The sequence below is a fragment of the Habropoda laboriosa genome, unplaced genomic scaffold, assembly GCF_001263275.1.
Source record: "Habropoda laboriosa isolate 0110345459 unplaced genomic scaffold, ASM126327v1 scaffold102, whole genome shotgun sequence".
NCBI lineage: Eukaryota > Metazoa > Arthropoda > Insecta > Hymenoptera > Apidae > Habropoda > Habropoda laboriosa.
Genome location: NW_017100262.1, coordinates 2,698,034 through 2,710,888, shown reverse-complemented (window position 1 = coordinate 2,710,888; position 12,855 = coordinate 2,698,034). Strand labels below are relative to the sequence as shown.

The 12,855-nt window shown below is 33.6% G+C and overlaps 2 protein-coding genes across 2 annotated transcripts; one reads left to right on the top strand and one right to left on the bottom strand.

The window, feature by feature from the left end:
* Positions 1–220: 220 nt before the first annotated feature.
* On the top strand, positions 221–2,758 carry LOC108572922 (bifunctional arginine demethylase and lysyl-hydroxylase PSR). Its single transcript, XM_017935262.1, has 6 exons — positions 221–630; positions 1,105–1,310; positions 1,399–1,681; positions 1,814–2,169; positions 2,277–2,509; positions 2,639–2,758. Exons 1-6 carry the CDS (start codon positions 558–560, stop codon positions 2,664–2,666), a joined length of 1,179 nt encoding a protein of 392 aa, XP_017790751.1. The 5' UTR covers positions 221–557; the 3' UTR covers positions 2,667–2,758.
* Positions 2,759–4,059: 1,301 nt separating this feature from the next.
* On the bottom strand, positions 4,060–12,557 carry LOC108572877 (kinesin-like protein KIF21A). Its single transcript, XM_017935203.1, has 16 exons — positions 12,260–12,557; positions 10,545–10,929; positions 9,865–10,311; positions 9,679–9,787; positions 9,397–9,600; positions 9,001–9,302; positions 8,673–8,916; positions 7,685–8,586; positions 7,273–7,622; positions 7,015–7,203; positions 6,818–6,940; positions 5,476–5,644; positions 5,309–5,414; positions 4,695–5,249; positions 4,342–4,609; positions 4,060–4,132 (listed from the first exon to the last, which is right to left on the bottom strand). The coding sequence occupies exons 1-16, from the start codon at positions 12,292–12,294 to the stop codon at positions 4,060–4,062; spliced, it is 4,461 nt and encodes a 1,486-aa protein (XP_017790692.1). The 5' UTR covers positions 12,295–12,557.
* Between the last annotated feature and the right edge of the window lie 298 nt (positions 12,558–12,855).

Below are 12,855 nucleotides of genomic sequence, written 5' to 3'. Positions count from 1 at the left end.
GAATGTCAAGTGCATATATTGTGTATAAGTTGTTTTCTTTGATAAGTAAAAATGTTTGTTTTATATATAAGGGTAATCTATACGCGTGGTTATGTACATATAAGAGCGAAAGTTCCGATATCGATATTTCTAGAAATGCAATTACATCTACGGGATGACCTATTGGTGGAACATGGTATTTGTCACGTAGGCAGTCACGCACAAGATTCAGCGCCTCTATAGATAGTGTACAGAACTTTACGCATACTACTTAAGGTCATCGTTTTATCGCCATGAAAAAGTAAAGGTGAATGGAACACCGGAAGTACATTTGACAGGATTCAGTAATATGAAACCCACACAAAAGATCATATCCTTTAAATATATCAATAAAAAAGTTCTACTTAATGTTCTGTGTACGTGCAAAAATATCGGTTAATGTTTTGATACACCTTACGGGATTTATACGAACTACAAAGTACAGTTACCACTGAATGACGTGTTACGCATATTTCTTGATTGTAAATTGTAAATATATTGAAAGTAGGTTAATTAGGTAACATAATAAACGTGTAGCCATGACGGATGAACTGAAATTAGATCACCGAGCAAAAAAAAGGATCAAAGAGGTTAAGAGGAAAGCTAGACCAGGTAAACATGTCATAACCTAATTTATAACCTATACGTTGACGTGATGTGGGCATAATTATTTTTAACAAAGCAATTGTTCTTCACTACTTATTTTATATTGCTAGTATGACTAGAAGTAATTGAGACAACGTTTGTCTTCTTGTGACGCTCGTTGTTATAAACAAAATTTGGAAATGCGATACAAGAACGAACTGTCTTTGCCGACCTTGGATGATGTAACTCCAAATTTACTGAAAGTATTATGATAACATTATAATATAATGCACTCATACGTAAATAGTTTACCGTTTCAACTGTTGTATAGGCATTGAACATTCTTCATTACATAGTGTCAGTAATGCATATAAATATTAAATGTTGATAAAACTTTCATTGTTTACATAATATATTTCATTATTTTTGTATTATTAAAACGTCCTATTTTGTTACATGGTACTTATGCTTTGCTATATTAAAATTCAATATTTGTTCTAGAACTTGGTGATAAAGCAACTTGGATCCAACATGGCTACAGTAAAAAATTTGAATCTTTTTGGAATTTTACGGATAATGTGGATCGTATTGAGGAATCCAAAGTGGCTACAGAAGAATTTATAGAGAAATATGAGAAACCTTACAAGCCTGTGATAATACAAGGTGTTCAAAATGGCTGGAAAGCCCAATACAAGTGGACTATAGAGGTACATGATTATTAAATTGCAAATCATATTTTTTAAATACAAGGTGCATTATAAATATCTTCTGACAATAATTTCCTATAAATTGCAGAGATTAGTAAAAAAATACAGGAATCAAAAATTTAAATGCGGCGAAGACAATGAAGGATATAGCGTGAAAATGAAGATGAAGTACTATGTACGCTATATGCTTAATAATGAAGACGATTCGCCTTTGTATATCTTTGATAGTTCCTTTGGTGAACATCCTAGACGAAAAAAATTATTAGAAGATTATGTTATTCCTAAATATTTCCGCGATGATCTTTTCCAATATGCCGGTGAACATCGAAGGCCACCATATCGCTGGTTCGTTATGGGGCCTGCAAGGTCTGGTATGTATGCTGCTTAACTTCATAAAGGCAAGCAAAACATGTATAACAACAAAATGTTTACAAATAACCATATAATTGCTTTATTAAAACAATTATTTTAGAACACGTTATGAATAAGTAATGTAAATACAGGTACAGGCATACACATAGATCCGTTAGGAACGAGTGCCTGGAATGCACTAATTTCTGGACACAAACGATGGTGTCTATTTCCTACACACACTCCTCGAGAACTTCTTAAAGTATCTGCAGCCGAGGGCGGTAAACAAAGAGACGAAGCTATTACATGGTTTTCCATTATTTATCCTCGTACAAAATTGACCACCTGGCCACAAGATTGTTTACCAATAGAGATTTTACAAAATCCCGGTGAAACTGTTTTTGTTCCTGGTGGATGGTGGCATGTTGTTTTAAATCTTGATGAAACTATAGCTGTTACTCAAAATTTCTGTTCCCGTACAAATTTCCCAGTAGTCTGGCATAAAACGGTAAGAATTTATACATGGAAATATAAGTTCAATAAAATACATTTCGTATGCATGCATCTTGCCTATAATTTTTAAACCTTAAACATATTTCAATAATTTTGTTACAGGTAAGAGGGAGACCAAAATTATCACGTAAATGGTTAAAAGTACTCAGGGATAAAGAGCCAGAATTAGCATCACTTGCTGAAACTATAGATGTAAAAGAAGACACAGGTGTTGCCAGTGATTCTTCTAGTGGTTCTTCAAGTAGCTCCTCGAGCAGTAGTAGTAGTAGTCAATCAGAAGATAGTGCAGATGACAGTGGTCAAGAATCATTGACAACACATAAAAAGAAGAAGAGGTATGTACTTATTTTTTGTTATACGTATTTTACATATTAAAAGAAAACCATAGTTAATATTATTATTAGTCCATTTATTCATTGTAATTATAAATATAATTAGACATAATACTGCTTTTAAATTTTTAGAAGAAAACTAAATAACAGCCAACCCTGACAATATCAAGCATTTGGGACCTACATAGACCTCAGACTGTACAGTATTAACCAACAATTATTGTTTGTACTAAGAGTAAATATTATAATTATTACCACCTTCATGTTCATAATAAAATAAATGCTAGATAATACCAAACTTGTTCTTATTAAGTAAATTTGTTTAAACCCTATACTTAACTGACGATAATGCACTTAATTTTTGCTGAATCAATGTATTAATATTACATCTTTGGACTTCATTTTTCTGTATACTATAAGAAATGGTTCCGTTATTTAAAAATCACCGTTTATAAATTCTATACACGTTAAATGCTTATATCAAGTAAGGCAGTACACGCGAAACTTATGACATTTAAAGATAAAAATGCATCCATATATTTGTTCTAAAGCATAAAATATCCAAATTAACATGTCAGCAAGAAATAAGTCAGGTGCATTATCATTACAAATTCTCGTATTATCTATTTTGTTTTAAATTAATACAAGTTAACAAATAAATAAAAAAAATTATAGCTATGAAATAAATACAATATTTCCAATAAGTGCATGTATTAACTTTTCAACGAGTTGCTTCTGTGGAAAGTTCTTGCATCTCTCTCATAGTAGCTCCACAGCCTCACCTTTCCGTCGCTTCATGGTGACCATGCAAAGCACCAAATTGGAGTGTAAACAACATAGAAGCAAAGTAATACAAAAATTAAATTAAATTTTCATAGTCCACTTACATTTTTATGATTAGTACAGAAATATTATTTTCTACTACAAGTTCATTCAAACATAAATGTTTAACATGGAATACATTCACAACTGCAATCACACTATTAGTGACAAATCCTTGCTAAAAACTCGCAAAAATACTTTTAAAAAGCAATACTTCGTACACACAGCGTTGATAGTAACGAATGATAGTTAATCAGAAAAAGAAATGTAAAACTTTAGAAAACATCATTAAATCAATTTTTCGTATTCAACAACTAATCTAGTGTGTAGTATCATTAAATAATTTCACAGAACTTTAAAGCGCATTTCCGATTTCCATTACATCCGAGTGTGTTCATTAATAACATGTCAAAGCATTTGATGCAAAAATAAATAAAAGTTACTATCATTGCATGATTCATTTTTTCTTCGTGGTGAACAATAATTTTGAAAAAAGAAGAACTATAATAAACGTGTGAATGCATAAACGAACAGACTACTGACTTTTCTTATTAGTATTTACTAGTTAAAATGTTAAAAACTTGTCCAATAAAAATCACGGCAGATATTCACGATAAACATGTCCACACACTTTTGTAAAACAGCAAAGTGTGTTTAGACAAACATGCGCATCACCACATCAACAACTTATAAATGCAAAAGAATACTATGCAACAAAATAGAAAAATAAGTTAAAGAGAAACTGTGGAAATAGACATGGATAATGAGGAATCGGGAATACGCCACAGCTTCACCTCTCCAGAGCTGCAATCAACATTTGAGATGTTATTCCATTCAAGAAAATTATAATACATACTGAACCCGAGCAAATATTTCAACTAAAAATATTTTATGTAATCAAATAATCAAACTCAAACGGAGTAATAAGAAAACTTTTACGTTATTGCGGCTTATATTTTCAGTATGCTTCGGGCCAGTTTAATGTAAGTAATAATGCAAAGAAATATACTTACTTGCTCGCGGTAAAAACGTGTTGTTGATTAGTTATTACAGCATTGATAGCTGAACCATGTGCTCGAACTTCGCCTATCGCAGTGCATTCTCCTTGATCCTTTGGTACAGACCAAGCCTTTAAAACTCCTCCTCGACATCCTGATATCATTACAGAACCATTATTAATCATACACAAGCCCAAAATCCAGTCTTTATGAGCATTATTTAAAGATTGAACTAGTTCCATTCTGCTTAGGTCCCATCGTTTAATGCACATGTCCCTTGAGCCTAAAAAAAGCAGTCAATACAAATTCTAATGAGATTTTAAAAACATTAATGACTGTAATTAAACACTGATTATAAAAATACTTGCCAGAAAACAGTGTCGAATTGCAGGTTGTCAAACACTGAACGCCATCGTAATGTGGCGGTGACAGACTGACAGATTGTCCGGACTGGTTCGGTTCGACAAGAGATATCAAATGATCTTTGCTGCCTGTTATCACTCTACCATCATCTGCCACAGCCAGGCACATTACTGCTGCCGTGTGTGGTGTACTCAATCTTCCACTATGGGTTAACTTTCGAAGATCCCATACTCTGACTTTATCGCTAGCTGCAGTATATAATTCTTGCTCATCTATACTCAGTACTAAATCGTTGATAGTCGTTTCACCAGAAGGAACTTGAAGCATTCTAGATGGAGTAGACAACGCGATTGGCCCACTTTGAGCCTGACCAGATGAAAATAAAGTTTTCACGCAATTGTTGCCTGCTCTTAAATCCCAGACTTTTACGTAGGCCGAAGAAACGCTGAATAATAAATTATATATCGGTGAGTATTTCACTGCTACAACATTGTTGGGATGACCAGTCAATGTGAGATTTTCAATTCCTGTGCCTAAATCCCATACTTTCACGGTTCGATCTAAAAATTAATTAAATTATAAGTAGTGTTAAGTTAGGATACTTTTTCAATCCTCGTACCTTTTGAACCACTGAACAGCAAATCTGAAGTTGCGCATATAGTTAGAACTGCTTTACTGTGTCCCTCAGCCACTTGAGCGCATTGCAAAACGGCGCGTGGTTGTGCCTACAACGAATCATACATATCAGATGTACATAATTAAATCCTTCATTCGTGTTATTTTTACCTTGCCTTCATATTGAGAAATAATTCCTTTCATAGGCTGCGGCTCTGTCAATGCAGGTTGTCTACTTGCAGTTAGCCTTGAGAAAACGTTCTCCTCACGACTGTTGAATCGTCGGTATATGGTCGGAGATCCAGGAGGTGACGGCACATCTGAATGTGTTACCTGTTCCCTAGTTGAGGGTTTGTTATGTTAGCGTGTTAGTTAGCCGGGCTTTTTATCAATTCTAATCCAGGCTAAGCTATGTTGGCTTCAGACAACATGGATCATGCAAGTGCATTATTATAAGATATAATTACAAATTGATTCGAATTTAATTAGTAATATTAAACATTGTTGGTTTTGTAAGTGTATTAATTCTCGGCATATTATATGTTCATGATTACATATTGTGGTACAAGAAACTATAACACAGTAATATTTGAGAAATTAAAAGATTTCATGATTAGTGTATGGTCTGTGAGAAAAATTCATTGTAAACAATGCACATCATGATTCGTTATAAAAAAAATATTGGAAATAATTGAAAGAAAAACATAAATAATTCACCAAGGGACTTTTTACAAGTATTGTCATAGGACAGTGCACCTTATATGTTTGTGCTTTTATTTATTAATTGACATGTATACAAAATAACTGCTTACATATTTACAAATGCATAGTCTTTACGCGAAACAACGTGCTTCGTACAGATAGAAATTTTTATGACATTTATACATATTTATATTGCAAAGAGCTGGAAGTATATATAAGTATAATACATTAAATAAGCTGTTTTACGTTAAAACAAGCTTAATGAAGTACCTGTAGTAACAATAATAAATAAGGTGTTGTTATTACCAAGCTTCGCGAAAGCTAAAAGATTTTCGAGTGTTCTTTGCATAAGATACAAAATTTTATACAAATCAGATCTTTTTTCCTTACGTGATACTTTTATGTTATTATTCTTATTTTATAGATTATTAATTTAAACAAAATTTAGCGATAGAAATTTTCTTCGTAAAAACGAAATACAAAAAGGATAAGAAAAATAATTTTTTAATTAATTAACAGAATATATTAGATTCCTTAATAAATATCTTCTTAAATCTCAATGATATTTTTGTTGTATCATAGTGTTTAGAACAAAAATAAAAATTGTGTCATTGATTTATCTCTGTTGTCTATGACTCAAAACTAAATTAAAATTTGTTGGTGAAAACTACTGATCAATGCACTTGTTTGAAAAAAATGATACAGATTTCTTTAAGAAAAAAATTTAACCAGTAGTGCATGAAACAGGGCATCAAGACAAAGATATACAAAAAATATGAAAAGAAAGACGTGCTGCAGAATTATCACTCACATGGAGCCTCCACCAGGATGAAGTGGTCGTCGCAGTGGCCTTGGTGATGTACTATCACGTCGACTTAGGGTTGGGGATCCACCGGTTATGTTACCATACTGACTCCTTGTTAAGACTAATCCTCTTAACAATACAAAGATTTTCTGTTTTATATTCCGAGCTATACAGTTAAAAAATTGATGACAAATTACACTTACTTTAAACTACCGGGTGCACTAGGTACCCTTGTAAGTGGGTGGTTATGATTTTGATTTTGTTCTTCTGCTTTCAAAATTTCTTGGTTGGCTTGAACTCCATAAAGAAGTTCTTGAGGTTGCGTAGTTCTCCGCCGTACTTTATTATTACGCTGTCTGTCTTCTCCAATTATAACTTGACTGTAATTTTCACTAATATTCCAAATTAAATAAATATCGATCATTTATTTTATATTTTTTTAAAATTTGTACATGACTTACATATCGGGTGATGAACTTCTTGAACTTGGGGGACTATAATTTAATGTATTATGATGATTACTCGTAAGAGACAAAAGATCTCTGTCTCGCAATACATGTTCCAATAATTGATGCTGTACATCACTTTCTTGTGCGACTTGATTTAATCTTGACTCCATATCTCGAACTTCATGCTGCTTTTGAGCTGCCACACAACTTTGCTCCACAGTAAATGCTAACATTCTTTGTAATAAATATTGAGCTTCATCTACTGAGTGAATCGTCGATATAAGAGCTTCGACACCAGGTTCGCCTTCACCTTCTCCATCTCCCATTTCCATCATATCACGTTGGCATTCGGCAATACTATCCTGTAAATAACGGTTTAAAAAAAAACGAAATACCATCTAATTAATATAAAAAAAACAGTTACCTGTAAATAACTAATTTTACTGTTCACGTTATCAATTTCTTCATCAATGTCGGTCGTGTCTCCCCTCGAATTTTCTATAACTTTTCTGTGTTTCTGAAGTCTTTCAAGTTCTCGACCTAATTCGTCTCGTTCTTGAAGAAGTCTCTCCATTTCCCTCTCCGTTTCTGCTGCTGCTTGTTTAGCTAACGCTTGCTTTGCAATGGTTCTTTCAAATGTTTGCCACCTTTGTTTTAACGCTTTCGGATTGATAGGTTTAGGTGGTGCTCTACCAGCAACTTTTTGACTTAGGCCTCTGTCTCGTTTTCTTAATGCCGATACTTCCTCCTGTTTACGTCTAAGCACAACTTCTTTCATTTTCTTATCTGCTTCAAGCGTTCGAATTGTATTTGCGTTCTTTCTACTCTCCTTACGCAATTGTGCGATTTCTCTATTACGTCTTAGTTCATTTTCTTTGTGCTTCTGCGCCTCTTCACGCATTTTATTCAAAAGCTTTACTTTCGCTCTTTTCATCTCTGCCAATTCATTTCGAAGTCCTCTCAACCTGTTTTCACTCTGAGATTGATTCTTGAGTAATCTCGCGTGTTCCTTCTTTGCAGATTGCAGAAGACGCACTTCTTTTTGCATAGCGGAAAGTTTTTTCTCATACTCGTCACGTAATTTTTTTACTTTTTCTGTTGGTGGCGTTGGTTGCTGTTGTAAGGACTGTAATACTTTGTCTCTTTCTTCTTGAGTATCTCTAATGCGAGCTTGTAATTGAGCAAGTTTATCTTCATAGTGTTGCTTCATCGTGTGTAATTGCCGTTGAGAACGTTCGAGCTCTTGTATTAATCGTTGTTTTACATCAATATCTGACGTTAAAGCTTCTAATTCACGGCCCATAGCTGCCTCCTCTTCGTCTTCTTCTGCAAAAATTTACACGTAATGGTTATTGATATATTTTTCGTAAAGTTCCGTAATTTATTTATTTATAGTATATATAGAAATATACCTTTTCTATCGGAATCATCGTCTGAATCATCTTCGCTTACAGAATCTTGACCAGCTTCTACATCATCACCTTCTCCTTCATCTCCCATTTTACTGGCAGTATTAATAGTATGTATCTGCTGCCCTTTTAATGCAGTTAATGTTTCAATTTCTTTTTGTACCTCTTTCTTAGCATCACTTAATACTGACGTAGAATCGCTATGGAATATATACCCAGAATCACCATAGGGATTAGCCGCATTAACCTGTGAAAATCGAAACTTCATTAAGAAATCACTTGTTAAATGCAGCTATAATAGGTATACTATTTTACATAAACTCTTATGTACCTGTATTTGTCGTTTCTTTATCTGTTGGTACATAGCCTCTGCTTCCAAAAGACGAGCTCTTAGCTCTTCTATCTCTTGAATGTATCCTTGTATTAAACTTGTTACTTCAGGATTCCCACCAGCTGACGATATCCACAGACCAGCAACTTTTTCTGCCTGTAGACGAACATTTTTTGCAGTTAATGCTTCAACCGTTTCTGAAAGAGCTTTTACTCGTGTACGAAGACTTTGTAATTCACTGTTTAACATCTGGTTTTCATGCCAAGCATCATTTACACCATCTTCACCAACAACTCTCTTGCCTAAAAAGAAATGAACAATAGTTTAAAGTTGCAATTTTTTATAATGAATTCAAAAATTAATTTTTCTCAGATACTTCATATTGTACACATTTACCTTGCTTATACTCCATTAATTCTAGTTGAAGCTGCTGTATTTCTCTTCTAAGAGAAGCAATTGTTCTTGAACTCTTATCCTGATTAATTGTGACTTTGTTCTTTATATTTCTTGCCCTGTTTGCATACTTCAGAGTACTTAAAGTTTCCATAAAATCTCTATCACTTGGTGATACACAGGCTATCATAACAGTTTGACTATTACCTATAATCATTGCATGTGATTTTATTCATATAATAATAAATATAGTAATATGTATTTAAATAAAGCACTGAGTATTACCTCCTAATGAATCTTGAAGTAGCCTAGTCAACTTTGAGTCTCTGTATGGAACATGTAAAGCTTTCTTTGCTTTGTCACCAAGTGCAGAAATCACATTACCTAAAGCCAACTATAATGCAAAAAATAATTGCTCCAATACTGATTGATATATTTTGTAATTGTCTTATAAAATTATCAACTCATTACCAATCCACAATTTATAGATATCCCCTCTTTTGCTCTATCCCCTGTAGCACCTGTTCTTTTTAGTCTTTCTGATCCAGCTAAATCTACAAAATGAAATTTTGCAGTTAAAGTTTCAAATTCACTGGCAGGTTCAGTGCCACTTGTATCAACATCAGCATCTGGATCTTCAACTCTTGTACATCTCTGCTGCTTTATATACAATGTAAATATTGCATGTGATCTAGATGACTGGGTATTCATTTGGGTAGATCCAGTTGTACGTGATAATGCTCCTAATCTTAAATATTCTAATGCTTCCTCTGGACTAGTAACAATTTGAGGTTCCACTCCTGCTAAGTGGATGTTTCCTGAGGAATCTTCATGAATACGGGCACCACCTCTGGGTCCACCAGGCTCTAATAAATCTTTTAAGTCTTCATTATACAATTCCAAAAATTGTGCAGTAACCTATTGCAACACATAAGAAATATAGTTCACAGAGAAGAAACACTCTATCTCATAAGGTATTAAATTTCATTTTCACATAGAATAATTTATCTCATTAATGTAACACAATACAAAGATAAAACAGGTCAAATTACATCATATAATATAAACATCACATTTCTAAGATTAATTTGATTTATGAGTGTATAATATTGTATATAAATATTTTTTTTTTTCAATTTAACATTACAAACCTTAAATTCTGGAGGCATTTGTGCACGTTCCCTAGCATGTTCTTGTTTGTCTGCAATCCCATTGAATAGGTGTCTGATAGCTCTTGGAATAATTCCAACTACAGTTTCATCAACTTCTACACCAAACCCAGTACCCATGGTATATGTTTTACCAGAGCCAGTTTGACCATATGCAAGAACAGTTGCATTATATCCATTTAATGCACCTTCCACTAAGTGTGCAACACAAGTATCATAAATTGTGCTTTGTCCAATAGCAGTATCAAAAACGTAGTCATATGTAAAGGCCTTGTCTGGTCCAAGAAAGACCTGGGGTTCTCCTAGAGGTACTTGTGTGCAAACTCTACACATATCAATTACTTCACGTGCTACTTGAGGCCTTATTCTGTAATCAATAATAATTAACTATAAATGTATACCCTTAGCTTATAAAGGGTATTTAAAAATTTAGCTGTTCAATAAAAGATGGGAACAAAAACAGCATTCAATTTCATGTTTATTCTTGATATACAAATTATGTTTGATCAACATATTCGTATTCATATGCAATCGTATTGTATCATCGTTAGATCTAATGTGTCATAATCGGCGTCATGTGCATCAGCTGTTATCTTATATATATAGAAACCCCGCGCAAACGGTATAGAGGCAATAAAGTCGAAGTATATAGCGAAATAACGATCCAAGAATGTGCAAGTAAAAGGAAATAAATACACAAAAATAGGAATGACAAATAAAAACTAGTTGAAACTTAATAAGTTACGCAGGAACGAACGGAATGTGGTGGGAGAAGCAAAATTCATTCATCGGAAACCGAGATGCATGTTCGTTATACAACCGGTAATAAAACCTACGCACCTTATTCTTTACAAGGAGATATTATGTGATTAAAGTTTGCAATGCGGTACTGCGTAGAAAAAAGTACTGGTAACGTTCTATTAGCAAAATAGATCGATCAAGAAATTGCGGACAGATGAAGAAAATGAAAATACCAGCAAAATGTATATAGTCGATACGAAGTAAAACAATGGGAACAATATTATATTCCTATTTTTAAAAGAAAGACATACTTTTATGTTTGCTAACGAGAGCTTCGCAGAAATAATTAAAACAAAAAAAGATATTAAAAAATTAAAAAGATTAAGTACTATTTAAATGGGGAGATAGATAGATAATTCAACAAAACGTTTAAATTTAATATGTTAAAATTATAGTTTACCTCGTCGCTTTAAATATTCATGTAATAAATAATTCGTACAAGTATTTCATTTGAAATATTAGAAGAAATCCGTGACCAAACGTGAAACGGTCCATACAACGGAATTTTCTAAAATCGTGAAAGTGTGACAAGCATTTATGCATTTCGCAATTTCTATTTATCTAATTCTTAAACAAAGGAGTTCTGATTTATAATAAAAGGAAAGAATCGGATAAGAGACTCAAGAAAAACACTTAAGTATGTTATAATGCGTGTAACATCACGGGAACATTGGAAAAGTGTAGCGGTCATTAAAAAACGGAACTTTCGCACTTTGAATTCGAATGATGTTTCGCGCGAATCGTAAAGTTATTATTAACTAAATATCGTCGGTGTTATAAACTGTCAGTGCGTAAGTTGTCTTGTTAGTTTGCGACAACGTAGCCTGTTCGACGGTAGAGCGTCATTCAAAAAAAATAGTTTGACCAGACTTTTTTAAATGTATCGCTGTACTTACCGTACGGCAACGCGTACACTCGTATCATCAGCCATCTCGATGTCGAATATTGTGCAACTCCTTAGGATGTGAAAGCAGTAGAACTTCACCGGGAAAATCAACGGGAAACTGGTGCGATTAGGCCGAAACTATTAGGTGATGGCTATAATTTTTCGATACGCGGATATACTAAATGCGCACGCGTTACTAGATGCGGTGGCCGTGAAAATTCCGCATTTTTCGTCGTGAACGCGCACACGGACAATCGTGATATCCACTTAAACATTTCTCATAACGAAAGAAAATTTCTGTACTAGTCGCGTCGGCCCAAGGACTACACGGATCTTGGACTGAAATCATACGTGACAGACATCTTTGATTCTTTATGGTATAAAGTGGCTATGTAGCATCATCTACTGACAGTTCCTAGAACTGTTTCAATCGATCCAGTCGATTGAAAATTATCGACTGTCTTTTTGTTCCCTACCTATCTTTTCGATTGTGGGTAAGCTTATTTGAATTCAATCGACAACTTTTTGTTTTTTAAATTTTATTGCTTTTACTTCTGCAAGCTGACAAGCAAATATGTATTCTTTATATGCTATTTTTTTAAAATC

Bases quoted from the DNA above. Each gene is read 5' to 3' on its own strand.
- LOC108572877 (XM_017935203.1), bottom strand. From the start codon at position 12,294: ATGGCTGATGATACGAGTGTACGCGTTGCCGTACG. The intron at 9,601-9,678 runs GTAATACTCAGT...CAATGATTATAG, and splicing joins ACTTCAAGATTCATTAGGAG to GTAATAGTCAAACTGTTATG. The intron at 8,917-9,000 runs GTACATAAGAGT...CGATTTTCACAG, and splicing joins TAAAGAAACGACAAATACAG to GTTAATGCGGCTAATCCCTA.
- LOC108572922 (XM_017935262.1), top strand. From the start codon at position 558: ATGACGGATGAACTGAAATTAGATCACCGAGCAAAAAAAAGGATCAAA. The intron at 631-1,104 runs GTAAACATGTCA...TATTTGTTCTAG, and splicing joins TAAGAGGAAAGCTAGACCAG to AACTTGGTGATAAAGCAACT. The intron at 1,311-1,398 runs GTACATGATTAT...TATAAATTGCAG, and splicing joins AATACAAGTGGACTATAGAG to AGATTAGTAAAAAAATACAG.